Genomic DNA, 14,101 nt, shown 5'->3' on the forward strand with positions numbered 1-14,101 from the left:
GAAAAACTTATGTTGAATAATGAAAAACTAGCTGTAATGCTTAAAAGCAAAAAACCTTATTAAATTTTCTCATTTTGAGAAAGAGAAAAATACAATTCTAATATAAATTATGAAAAATGTTATGAAACAGTTACTAGTGTAATGTAATATATATAATAATACAATACAATACAATTGCTGCATATAGACAGCCTCAGATTTTAATGGAAATTGTTGTGTGTTGTATACCAATAATATAAGCAATTCCTAAAAATTTCAGGTCAATATAAGGTATTGTGATCCTTGAGAAATGGCCTCTTAGAAAACAGGCTGCTTTACATGGAGTCTCTCCCCCTTGTGCAAAAACTGCTTTTTCTTCATTTTTAGAGGATAACTTTTGAACTTTTTAATTGTTTACTTACCTCACTTTGTCCAGTACTTTGTGGATGCTTTCAAATGAACAAGAAATTTAAAATCTGATTTTTAACATTAAACTGTACTTGAAATTCTTTTGCTAAATTGTAGATTTTTTTGTGTTTTCAAAGAGTTTGTTATTAACACTAGATTTCAAAATGTTACAAATCAAATAAAATGTTGATCTATTCATAATGGATAGATCTTTTGGATAAATTTAGATTATTAGATCTCTTCATTCAAAAGTCATCAAAAAATTTCCCACTTACTAATGTCTAATTCATATTTGTAACACAGTATTATCATGGTCCCAACACTGCAGTTTTTTAAAAAAAAAGACTCCTAAAAACCAGACTAGATTTTTTCTAATTTTCTTCTTTAAAAAATTCCTGACTCTTTATAATGTACAATAAGTGAGTTACAGTAATAATTTGAGTTATTAAGTTTTCTATTAAAAGCATCATCAATGTGTTTTGAGAAGTTATTGCTTTAATCAGTGTCCAGTAATAGAATCAAAAACTGGAATACTGGGCATTCACCCTCCTCTTAAAAGTGCTCAGGTGTATTTATAAGTTAAGTTTTTCTGGTGCTTTAGAAATTTGTGAAGATCTACGAGGAAGAATGGTAATTTGCTTTATAGGATTCTTTTTTTTTTTTCTAGTTCCTTTTCGGAGATTAAAGGAGTTTCATTGCTACCTTTAGGGGTTGGGGGATAGTTATCGATGGCTGTTACTTCTAAATTGTTGTTTGATGTTTGTATTATAGGAGTTGTTCCATTGGAGCCAGCTGTTTAGTAGACACTGTACTCTCATGACCACTAGGAAATCTCACATGAGCATAATGAGAATTTGCTTCAATGAGCTGAACCTCATTTACTGAATCTTCATATTTACTTTGCATCAAATTTCTTTTTAGAAGTACAGCTCCTGGGTTGACAAACCATGAAGGAATAGAGGACCCAGATGATGATCTTTGTTGAAAATTGAAAAGGTGTTCATGTGGACTACAATTAGTAGAAGTACATAATAGAGATCTTGTAGCATGAAGTGCATCTGGTAGAACTCTTTTCCATGATGATATAGGCAGATTTCGAGATTTCAGAGTGAGTAATATCGACTTCCAAATAATTCCATTGTACCTTTCAACTTGCCCATTTCCAGTCAGGTTGTAAGGGGTTGTTCTGCTAGTTGCGACCCCTTTTGATAAGAACCAATCCTTGAATTCAGAAGATATAAATGAGGATCCACGATCAAAATGAACATAGCTAGTAGTGATCGACCGGAATTCGGTTCGGATCCGGTTTCCGGCCAAAAATACGGCCGGAACAGAAATTCCAGTTCCAGTTCCGGGTATATTTAAGATTTCGGTTCCGGCCGGAATTCCGGTTCAAAATGCCACCGAAAATATATATTATAAAGCTTTATTTAGCATAATAACTTTATTATCATTTTGATAAAAATGATTAAAAATTTTTTTAAATTAGTAGTTAAGCTTGAGAATTAATGTAAATAAAATTTGGCTTTGTTGGAAAACTAACTAATTTTCTTGCTTAAATTTATTTTTAAATTAATATTCATATCTTTTAATGTTTTTATCGCTATAATTTGAGCTGAACTTACATCATCCCAGCTAACACAAAACGTTCAAATACGTTCAAAGAACGTTGGAAACGTTCTTAGAACTTGCCCAACCGTTTCTAACGTTCTACGAACGTTTTTTGAACGTCTTGTGTTAGCTGGGATTCTGATTCTTACCAGCTCATTTTCTTAACCCTATAACGTCGAGCGCGACGTTTTCGTAACGTTTCATTTAAACGTATTTAGTACTGAAAATATTAAGTTTTTAGAGCCGTCGACGATTTTGACGATATCGTCACACTTTTGTAGTTTAAATGCAAACCCCTAGTCACGCATTCTAGCGGCAATATTCTTGAACTATTACTTGTTTTGACAGACTGCGCGTTTGAGATTAAGTGGTTTTTGGCACTTAGTGTATTTTCCGATTATTTTCAATCTACTGAAGTTTTAGTGGTGATATTTGCTGTGAATATTAAAAAAACTGTAATAATTATAGTGAGAGTGTAATTCTTGTAAAAAAAACATATTTATTATATATATCCGCATTTTCCAAACGTTACGAATTCGTTACGTCCGTCTTTTGAGTCAAAGCGGACAAATATTATCACGGCATGGATTGTGGAATGTTTTATGGAAAATGGCGAATTTATGACCTAGATGGATGCGATTCAGAGTCAGATAAGGAACCAGATGCTAATATGGATGAAATTGGTAAATAAAATGTGTATTATATTTAAAAATTTTGATTTTACAATATATAATGTTTACTTGATTCTTGTTCAAACTATTTTGATGATAATATTTATTTTTTACCCGCCACAGGAAGTGAATATATGCCCGACGACTCTGATTTGGATGAATTAGAAGACCTCCTAGTTAGTAGTGATAACACTAGTGAAGATGAGTTAGAATCTTCAGTTGTTGAAGTTGAAGAAGCTATTCCAATAGTTACAAGTTCTGAGCCAACAACATCAAGAACTCGAAGAACTCCTCTTTGGAAGCACATTTCTGGAGCTGATACAGCTAGATCTATACCTGAATGGTTAGGACAAAAAGTTTCCTCTGGGTTGGTAAAACGCCCTGTTGAATATTTTAGGCATTTTTTCTCGGAGGATATCATTGCCCATATTGTCAACCAATCCAATCTTTTTGTAATCCAGCAAAATCCCAATAAAAGTCTTGCACTGAATAGTCAAGAGCTTGAGCAATTTTTGGGTACACTGCTTGCTATGTCAATGGTGAAGCTCTCAAATTCACGACTATATTGGAAGAGCAAACTAAACTGTCCTATTGTATCGGAAGTGATCAGTAGAGATAGATGGGAAGATATAAAGTCCAAGATTCACTTCAATGATAATACGAAAATTCCCTTACCTAATGAGAAAACAGACAAATTATTCAAAATCCGGCCTTTGATAGACTACTTACAAAAAAAGTTTCGGGAAATTCCAATGCCCCAAATGCTATGCGTAGATGAACAGATAGTGTCATTCAAAGGTAAAATAAGCATAAAGCAATATATACCAAAAAAACCACACAAGTGGGGATATAAATTGTTTGTTCTTTGAGATGATAAAGGAATCATGTATGATTTTTTCATATATTCTGAGAAAATTGAACCGGTGTTAGGAGAACCTGACTTGGGAGCTAGTTCAAATGTGGTGCTGAAATTGGCCCAATCAATTCCTGTGGGATTGAACCATCTTTTATATTTTGACAACTGGTTTACATCACTTCCTTTGATGACAGCTTTGGCAAAAAAACAAATATTTTGCCTGAGAACCGTTAGAATCAATCGTTTGCCTGGGATACCACTAATCAAGGACAAAGATTTGATTAAACGAGGAAAAGGGTCCTATCAAGAGGTGACTGCTCTAGTTGAAGATACTGAAGTACGTTAGTGAAATGGGCAGATAATAGAGTTGTCAACCTTATGTCAACTTTTGCATCGGCAGAACTGAAAGACAACTGTAAGCGATTTGACAAAAAGACAAAACAAACCATTACAATCGATCGCCCCGCTATTGTGAAAACCTACAACAAGTTTATGGGAGGTGTTGATTTGATGGACTCGCTAATTGCACTATACAGAATTCATATCAGATCGAAAAAATATTACCACAAATTATTTTTTCATTTTATAGATGTGACTGTTGTGAATTCTTGGCTAATTTGTCGTAGAGACTGCGAGAATCTTCAAACACCGAAAAACAAGATCCAAAGTCTGCAAGAATTTAAAATGAGCATCGCGGAAGCTCTTCTTCTTGAAGGAAAGAGTAATAGAGGCAAAAAAAGAGGCAGACCTTCTACTTCCTCTACTGATGTTGAGTTTGCGAAGAAAAAAAGTAGAGGTCCTGCCACCAAAAGTATCCCTGGAAGTGATGTTCGTTTGGATGGTCTTCACCATTACCCTGAGGTCACAAACAGAGGAAGATGCAAAAATGTAAATTGCAAGAGTGCACCAGTATTTTTCTGCAGTAAAAGCAAAGTTCATCTTTGTATCACAAAAGAAAAAAATTGTTTTGTTCAATTTCACACTAACTAAAATAATAAATTAATAAATGTTGCATTATGTTTTATAAATAAAATAAGTTTTTTTATTGAATAACAAAATAATATAAAAAAATATAAAAATGAAGGTGCATTTTTAATTCTTGCATTATGGACCTATGGATGAATGTGACAATTAAGTTACATTTAAAAAAAATGCAAATTATATATTTTTTAAATATATTTTGGTTGTTACATATTGATAACTAAGAAAGTAAAAAAATAAAACCAAAAAAAATTTTTTTTTTCAAAAATTTTAAATTCAGGCGTTATAGGGTTAAACGTATTGTCATGATCCAAATGGACAATTTTGAACCTCCTAAAGATTAATTGGCTCCTGCTGCTCAAAGTCTGATGACAATGAAAAAAAATTCCATCTTTTTCACACATTGTAAAAATTATTGCGCAATCTCGAACAGGGGAAAATGATTTATGTGCATTTTGACAATCCAAAGAACCATTTAAGTGTTAAATGATTTTTTTAGATTGTCTAATTGTTTCTCTATGCCTTGGGTTTCGGAAAAACTTAAAATCAAATGTAAAATTTTAATTATTTTTACTACATTAGTTTTTGTTTAAATTAGTACTAACTTTTAAAAAATATATTACTTATTTTCAGTTCCGGTTTCTGTTCCTGTTCCGGTTTGGGTTTTATTTTCGGTTCCGGTTCCGGTTAGGAATATTTAGACTCTATTACCGGTTAGGTTCCGGCAAAATCTCTATTCCAGTCGATCACTAATAGCTAGGCATACCCAACATGGAAAAAATATCAACTAAAAAGTTTATTATTGTCTGAGTTGTCATATCTTTTACAGGATAAGCAAATGGAAAATGTGAGTATTTGTCTACAATTGTTAGCATATATTGTTCAGGGGTTGAAGATGGTAATGGACCTTTGAAGTCAATAGATATACGTTCAAATGGGTGAGTTGCTTTAATTAGGTGCTCATCATTTGGGCAATAGTACTTGGATTTTATTTCTTTACATATTCTACAATCTTTACATATTTGTTTTACATCTTCTACTGAATAAGAGAGGTTTCTTGATTGAATAAAATGATGGCAAATCAGGATGGCAAAGTGCAGCATGCAAGTCATATAATGATTCTGAACTTGTTGCTGCACATCTAATGAGTAAATGTATCTGGACCACTAATACATCGGCCAGGACGATAATGGATATCATAAGAATATGGAGACAAGGCTATTCTCCAATGCATCATTTCATTATTCTTTATTTTTCTGTTTGATTTATAAGCATACATAAATGCCACAGATCATTGGTCAGTGATGAAAATGAAATATCAACCTAAAAGAAAATGGCACCAATGATTTATGGCTTCAACTATCGCTTGAGCTTCTTTCTTCACTGATGAATAGTTTTGTTCACTCCCTTGAAGGGTTCGTGAATGGAAGGCAATGGGCCTTCCATCTGGTTAAGTGTGGCGGATATGGCAAAATCAGAAGCATCAGTCTCTACAGTAAAAGATATATTCTCATCAATGGTTTGCATGGAATATTGAACAAGCTCCTTTTTTAATGTTTTAAATGCTGATATTTGCTGCTGATTGAGTGGGAATTGAGTAATAGAGTTCAAAGGTCTAATTTTATCTGAAAACTTTCTTATCCATTTTGCATAGTACAAGAGCATTCCAATAATACGCTGTAGAGAATTTGCATTATCAGGTGGGGGTAGCTTAATGAGAGGAGCAAGTCTCTGAGGATCTGGTTTTAAGGAGCCATAAGATATATGGTAACCTAAAATATTTCATAATAATATTTTAGCTCTTTTCATTGTAAAGAATAACCAAATTAATTATGTTGGCTGAAAAGAGCTATAATTATACTAGTCTATAACAAAATAAGAAAATGTATAAAGGCATGAGGTAAGTATTATCTCATAGCTACATTGATAGCACCTTCATTTAGCTAAGTAGCTTATGTACCTACAAATTATATTTAATAGCTTTGTTTACATTTAATCTTAGCTCTGCAGGTATAGCCTATTGAAAAAAGTTGAAGTAAAGGTTTCAAACGTATTGCATAAGAGGAGGGAACTTGCTCAAGTTCTTCTACAATGTTTCTAGTGGTTTCAATAGTCTGGTTTCTCTTCTGAGCTTCATTGTGAAACATTAGGCTGTCATGGATTCTCAAGGCTTTATCATCAGTTAAACAAAAAAATTTATTTTGTTAAGCTGCTGATAAGGAAGTTACATGACCAAAGCAGGTCAAGTACCTAAAGCTGCTAGCTTGAGCTAGCTCAAGCTAAAAAGATTGAGCTTTTTGAAGGAAATTCAGAGTTCAAAGCTCAATTTTCCTACTTAAAGACTTGATTTTTTTGTTTTGTTTTTTTTTGTTTATTTGTTTACATAAATAAATTGGAGAATAATTTCTTCTCTTCCTTTTTTTTGTAATAATCAAAGTTACTAAAAGAATTATGAGATTTTATACTATAAAATCTCATAATTCTTTTAGTAAGTTCTTTTAGTAACTTCACAAGTACCTCTCATAATGTAGATTACCTGTTGGCAAATTTTTTCTTTCTTCTGATGTTAATATATGCAGTTAAGTTGTTCTAGGTTTATTGACATCTGACTAAAACTCCCTTGCACATGTATTTCGATACCCTTAGTCCTTTTACTTCACATCACTTGTATCATTGAGAGTGTTTGATTCTCCATGTTAACATGTTTCCATGATATGTCTTATTGATCAAGTGTATGAATGTTACTTGTTTTCAAATCTACTGATAATCTGTGCAAAAGTTAAATGACCCCTTTTGATCGCATTGTTCTATGCAAATTAAGAACAGCATTGTAACTTTATAGGTAATGTATGAAAGAGTTTTTAATGCTAATAAAATACAATCACTTTCCAAATACAACTTATAAAGTTGAACAAGCATATTTTTCAAGCATGTGTCTGATAGCAATTGCTTGAAATATGGTACACAATCCAGAGGTTAACCAGCAGAATAGTCCAAGTTGGTAAATCTTCTTTCTTTATTTAAGCTGAAAAGCTTAGCTTAATTAGCTTTCTCAAAAGTTTCTTCAAATCCTTTAGCAAGAGAGGTAGGTTTAGCACTATTTTCTTGTGAGACTAATTTCAGTAGGACTTTTATGGCAGCTGCTACTAAACATCTTGATTGTCTGACAAATGAATTTTAGCATGGCTGTCTTGATGATAACTGAAACAATGTTAATTTCATTTTCAACTTGTACCAAAACATATATGTCTTTTATCAAGCTTTTCACATACATGATTTACACAAGACATGGTAAGATTTGCAATTTTAGTTTAAAACCATTGCAACTTCATGTTCTATTTGAAGGTTCTTTTTCACTGCATCTGTTATAAAAACATAGATGCTTTTCCAGAGTTATCTTGTTCTGCTTTTTTTCACTACTGTGGACTACAGGCAGTCATTCAAGCATTTCAGCGACTAGTTTTGCTGCTTGAGAACAATCTTTTAAATACAAAAAATAATGTAGGAAGCAATACATTTCACATTTAGATTTATCATTTTTTTAAAAGTCAAACTTGGCCATTCACCATCTGATTTGCTTCTCAATGCTGTGTTATAAAGAAATGTTACTTTCCTTCCCTCTTCAAATTTTGCTTGAGCTTTCCCATCACCTATTTTTTGATGCCTAGTCTTCTAATGTTTAAAATCTGATACAACTTAAGCTGACGGCAGAAAATACTTGTAACAATTTTCATGTTATTCCTTTGACCCAGGTTTTTTTTATAATAATTGTGGCCCATCTTCAGCAATAGTCTTCAAGGAAGGTTCAAATCTAGACTGTTCTAAAGAAAGATAGTATTCATGTTGGTACAGATTTTCAAAAACAGTCTGCACAACTAGTTTTGTGTTTTCAACAGATAGTGATGTGCAATAACTGGTGGATGCAATCTTATCTCTCATTTCAATACTGACATTTCTTGATGTTATGTCTGGTTGCAGTGAAAAAGATCTTCTGTTTGAGTTCCTAAAGCTCTTTATTTAATTTAAGCTGAATGATGAAGTTGTTATTAGAACTATTTCTTGGTAATTACAATTCACTTTCTGCTTAAGGAGTGTTGTTTTTTATTATTTCAACAACTACTGATGCATTATTGAACTCTCCTTCATCACTATCTATCAAATTCAAGCTTTTTCCTTTTATTTTTCTCCTCCTCTTTATTCTCTAAATTATTTTATGCACTGAGTTGACATATTCTAGTGGATTTTTTTTTTTATCTAGAAAAGAAGTTCTGTCCCATCAAGATCTTTAGTGTTTCTTCTGATGTCTGAAATATTATCATTTGTTTGATCAGTTGTATTTGTAAAAAAGATTTAAATACTTCTGAGAAATCAGTAGTAAGAAAGATATAAAAGTAGCTTAGAAATCAGTAGAAAATAAATTTCAATTCCTGTTATTGTCTAGAAAAAAGTAATCAATTATCTGATATAAGTCTTCCTTTTCCTTTATGTTTAAATGTTGATATTAATCTCCTTTCTTTGTTTAAATCTCTAATAGATTTACCAGAGTTTCCATAGCAACTATGACCTTTCACTGAAATGAAGAAAATGATAAATTAGGAGAAGTTAGGTTTTAATTGTTGGATAAACAGATCAGGCACCTGAACTCAAAGCTACATACTGTGTTATCATCAACTTATTTGTTGACACTCTCCTCAAGCTTTGAACAAAAACTTCACCAAAATTTCACTAAAACTTCTTTCTGTAAAACCACTGCATATTGATGCACAAAGCTTATTCTAATATCAAAATCATTTCAAAATTAACTGTGCTAACAGCAAGATGATGCTTCAATTCAAACCCTTATAGAATTTGTTTTAAGGAAGACTTTGGTGATGAATATACAATATAGATTTGTATAGTTAAGCTATATAACTACATGTAGATTGTTGGTAGTTAATCACCCAATATGGAATAGAATCTTTCTGGTATTATTATTATTATAGTTTCTAATTGTTATAGTAAAAGCATTACTAATAAGCTTGTTATAAAAATACAGGTTCCAATAAGGACAAAGATTTTTATCAAAATTAAGTGATAACCTAGAATATATTAGCAATTTTTAATGCATATTTGAGGAAATGTTTAATTATTACTTAAAATATGGAGTTATAACTGAGTTTTAAAAAGGAAATAGTAACAGATTCTGGGTTTAAGATTTTTAAAGATACTTTTAGGGTCTAAAGTCTAAAAAGTGGGTACCCCATTACTAATTTTTTGACCTTTTTTTTTGAAAAAAGTTTCTTTTATATTATATACATCAAAGATACAGAACAGTTTTTGTTCAGCATTAAATTTTTCAAAAAACCTTCTATATAGCCCATTCCTAGTATAAGCTATGTATGCTGTCTAGGTGTACCATATTCTTTAAAAAAGTGATAGGCCCAAAGTACATTTTTCCTTCTTAACATCTTCAATTGTCAGATAAATTATCTGCTCTATTGTAGGATAATCTGAGGGGTGGTTAGAAGATAGGAAACTCCCTATTTTAAATTATACTAAGCTTTACTTCTAAAAATTCTCACGGCCATAACAAGCCATCTAGTTTACCAAATTTGATCACAATTTTGAATTTTAGCACTTAATTGGGATTTCAAAGTTTTTTTTGAAAACAGACCAGTATATACATCAATCTTCATGTGTTATATCAAAAAAGCAAAAAATATTCAAAGATAAAAAGTAATAATTACTGGTTACAGCATCAAAGTTAAAGCCATTTCGGAAGTTTAAAAAATGAATTAAAAATTTTAAACATTGCAATTCAACATTCTAGTTAAATACTGAAAATTTAAACTTTTTTTTATTAATTTTTAGGTTTCAGTTTTGTTAAACAAAAGGTTCATAAGCATACATAATCATAATTATCTGCTTCAAGTCAGTTTCATAATATTTTCTTTTGCCAAACAGTACCTCAAGCAATTGAGTTGTATAAATTTTTAAATGTGTTAAGGGTTATCTTTTTATGGCCAGATGTTTTTTTTATGGCCAATATGTGTTAGATATTGTAGATTTTTTCATGAACTTGTCACAAAGATCTCATTTTTTTCTCTGAGATACAATATTACTTAGAAACCATTCAGCATCATAAATACATGCAATCTACACTCCTGGTGAAAAACTTGCAATTTCATAAATATAAACTATTAATATTAAAACATTTATATTTGTATAAATAAAACTCTCCTCACTTTTAATGAAGTAAAAAAGTGTTTCATTGACATAAAATTGTGGTGGTTTCCAGTTTCCAGAACATGCAGCTTTGTACTGTGATATAGTTCCATCACTGAACTTGGCTGTTATACCAGTGGAACCCTTGCACTACATCTTGTATTAAAAAATTAAAGTTGTCTGCAAAGTCAAGGAAAATTTAAGTTTGCTTTTGTTTTGAGTTAATTTTTAAATATTGCATGTAAGTGCCTTAATTCTTTGCTATAAACTGGTGCTTGTAAATTTTTTAACTGGTCACAAGCTAATCTCAATAAAATCAACTGAAGAAAAGGTTTCTGTAGTAAACATACTTCAGAAAATTGTTTTTGCAACTGATAAAAACTCACTTTAATTTTATTTCCATAAATAACTTGCTTATGTAGTTCTCTAAAATTCCTTTCTCTGGCATTTAATCTGATTTTTCAGTGTTATAAACTTTCAATAGGTTTTTTTTATCTAATACTACTGATTTTTGTACTATGAGAAGCTTAACATGTTGATGGTACTATTGCATAAAAACTAGAAGCAACAAGAATTCACTTCTTGTGTCTCATCTCACAATATTTTGAAAATCTAAAAATAATCATGTTTTAAAAAACTCAATATCTAACTCTTTAATTTTGATTAAAAGAAATTGTTTTTCAAAAAGTTGCTTCATCTCATCAACTTTGATAAATACAAACTCTCTTTACCTTGGACACATCCTTGGGTATTCATCAGATTGATAGAACTAGATAGTCTTTGTTTACAATTCTACTTATCTTTCTAAAAGAGTTTTTATTATGTGTTAACAATATTCCAGTTTGATTTTGCATATCTCTGGCTTGTCTTATAGATCTTTGTGAAGTCAAGAAAATACTGATTTTTTTTTTCAAATTACGAAGATATTTTTGAAAATTTTGACTTGACTCATAATATTTTCTAAATTTTAAGTTTGCTTTTGCAGCAAATGGTTGAAGCATTTCTAGTATAGTTACAATAGCTGTGTGTAGCAACTCAAATTTGATTTACTTAGAATTTTCCACATATAACTCGATCTCTGTTAGAAACAATCTCAAGAAATCAGCAACCAAAATTGATGATATTTTAGTTTAAATTTTTTAATATAAGGTGACAATATACCCCAAGACAATCACTGATAGTTAGTCATTGTCTTGGGGCATATTGTTATCACTTTCGTTTTCACTTGTACCATCACAACAACTCTAAGAGACTTTACAAAAGAAAAAATAACAATCGCTTAATGTTAAATAAATTTTTTTTTAGCTATAGGTATTAGTTTAAATCTAAAGACTTACTTTTTTTATGCTTATGAAAAAGATTACAACAATTTCTACCATTTTCACTCTTGTAGCTGAATAGACTTTCTTGTGGTAGTAACAGTTATTTAATTGATGAATTGGAAATTGAAACTTTACTTTTAAAAAAATGCTCTTGGTTTTGCTCAGATACTTCTTCTAAACATTTTTTCTTCTTAGACTTGGTAAATAAAATACCTGACCTTCTACTTGTTGGTAAAGTACTAAGAAATCTTGTTAACAAAGTTTCAAGGTTTAGTAGTAACAAAAGTAACAAGGTTTCTTAGTGCTTTACCAACAAGTAGAAGGTCAGATGTACTAATTAACTCTAAAAACATAAATAATTTCACTTTAATTTCTAAAAATTCCATTTGCTTTTATAAAATCCAGCAGGTTGCAAGGTTTTAGGGGTTTGTTAAACATTTTTCCTATTGTTAATATTTATCTTTGAGTTTTTAGTAAATAACGTAATACTTTAAGTTTATTGTAATTTTGTACCTTTTTAGAAGATTTCTGATTTTCAAATAGATGAACAACTTATTTTCTTTGTTATTTTTTTGAAAATTTAGCCTGTTTTCTGTAATCTATATAAGGGGTTATGAATGGCCCACTCATTTTTTTTCAAAGTAGAGCTTATAGAAACAGCTGATTCAATTCCTTTCTTTGTCAAGTATTATATATATAGAGGTTTCATAAAGATAGGCGCTTTTTTTTTGAAAGCAGGATTTTTTTTTTCAGTTGATCAAAAAAAGTAACAGAAGATGTTAGAAAAAATATTTCATTACAACTTTTAAGTAACCTAAACATTTATTACTTCAATATTTGTTTTATATTTAAAGTTTTAGTTCATAAAAAAGTAAATTTAAAAAAAAAGGGTGCTCTAAGTTTTATGTTAATTTCAGTTAAATCCATCAAACCCCAACTATTTTTTATATGAACTATTTTAAACTAGTGTTGCTCTGATTTTTTTTTTTTTTCTAAAAAAGTTGTGTAAAAATAGGAATTGAGAGGATTTAAAAGTTAAGATAAAGAGAAATGGGTCAATCAGCAGTAAGTGAAGCAACTATGTGCTAATTAATTGGTATGAAGAAAAGCTTGTGTTGATAATTGAGAAATAACAATAAGATTATTATTATTATATCATTATATTAGTTTTGTTAATTCTGATATAGTGAATTACTGTAGTGTAGTGTGTTACTTCAAACTAAACTTAATACCTTAATCAATCTTTGTAACTTACCTATCCTATGCTTTCTCTTGACAAACAATTGTACACATAGAAATCAACATGTGCTATATATTTTAAAATGAATGCTATACTAAAAAAATCCATTGTGTATATAAAGCAAAGAGTATTGAAGCAAACTTAAAATTTTATAAATTTTTTCTTTATAGCATGTGGTGATGGATATTTTAAGCTTGAGATTGGGAACTTTCCATGTCAAAAGTGCGGTACAAATTCATGCAAATCAGACACTCTGTGCAAATGTTGTGAAGGGTTTTACAGAATTAAGGGAAAAGAAACAGATTTTGCTACTGAATGTTACAGTAAGTAACATTTAAATTTTGAAATGGGAAGAATAAGAATTTTTAAATTAATTGAATGCAAACATTTTAAGATTATTATTCTTGATAAATTAACTCAGCAAGTTTTAACTTTTAAAAAAAATTTAGGACCACCACCTGCTCCACAAAATGTTACTGTATATAACGTTACTGAACAATCAGCTACACTTACTTGGTTGTTTCCGAAGTATGACTTATTATTTGATGGGTATTTTTACATTGAATGTGACATTTGTGCTGTGCAAAATTCCTTTTACAAAAATACAACTCAGCTTCAAATTTTTCTTGATGGATTGGGTTCATTTACAGAATATACTCTAACCATTAGCTATCAAAATAACATAACTCATTTAACAGGAAAATATAATTCCATTTATTTTACATTCAAGACTAAAGCAGGAGGTAAGTTTAAAATAATTCTTTTTATTATTTATTTTTTTTCTTAAATTAATTTTTAAATTTAAATTTAACATAAACTATTTTTGTAT

At 30.3% G+C, this 14,101-nt stretch overlaps 1 protein-coding gene and 1 pseudogene across 2 annotated transcripts in view; one reads left to right on the top strand and one right to left on the bottom strand.

The window, feature by feature from the left end:
* Nucleotides 1–14,101, top strand: part of LOC145185303 (ephrin type-B receptor 3-like) — a 30,676-nt gene that overhangs the window by 1,328 nt on the left and 15,247 nt on the right. Inside the window, exons 1-3 of one of the 2 annotated variants that reach the window (XM_090097646.1) lie at nt 5,226–5,444; nt 13,443–13,595; nt 13,722–14,015. In XM_090097646.1, coding sequence (XP_089953772.1) covers nt 5,441–5,444; nt 13,443–13,595; nt 13,722–14,015 — 451 coding nt within the window. In that variant the 5' untranslated portion in view covers nt 5,226–5,440. Of the gene's footprint in view, nt 1–5,225; nt 5,445–13,442; nt 13,596–13,721; nt 14,016–14,101 lie in introns of those variants that run through there. The other variant, XM_090097645.1, reaches the window with a different exon arrangement.
* On the bottom strand, nt 776–5,381 carry LOC149883842 (uncharacterized; annotated as a pseudogene).

The sequence above is a fragment of the Hydra viridissima genome, unplaced genomic scaffold (genome assembly GCF_058129835.1).
Source record: "Hydra viridissima isolate aposymbiotic clone 2 unplaced genomic scaffold, HvirCarnegie_v1 scaffold_9, whole genome shotgun sequence".
Classification (NCBI taxonomy): domain Eukaryota; kingdom Metazoa; phylum Cnidaria; class Hydrozoa; order Anthoathecata; family Hydridae; genus Hydra; species Hydra viridissima.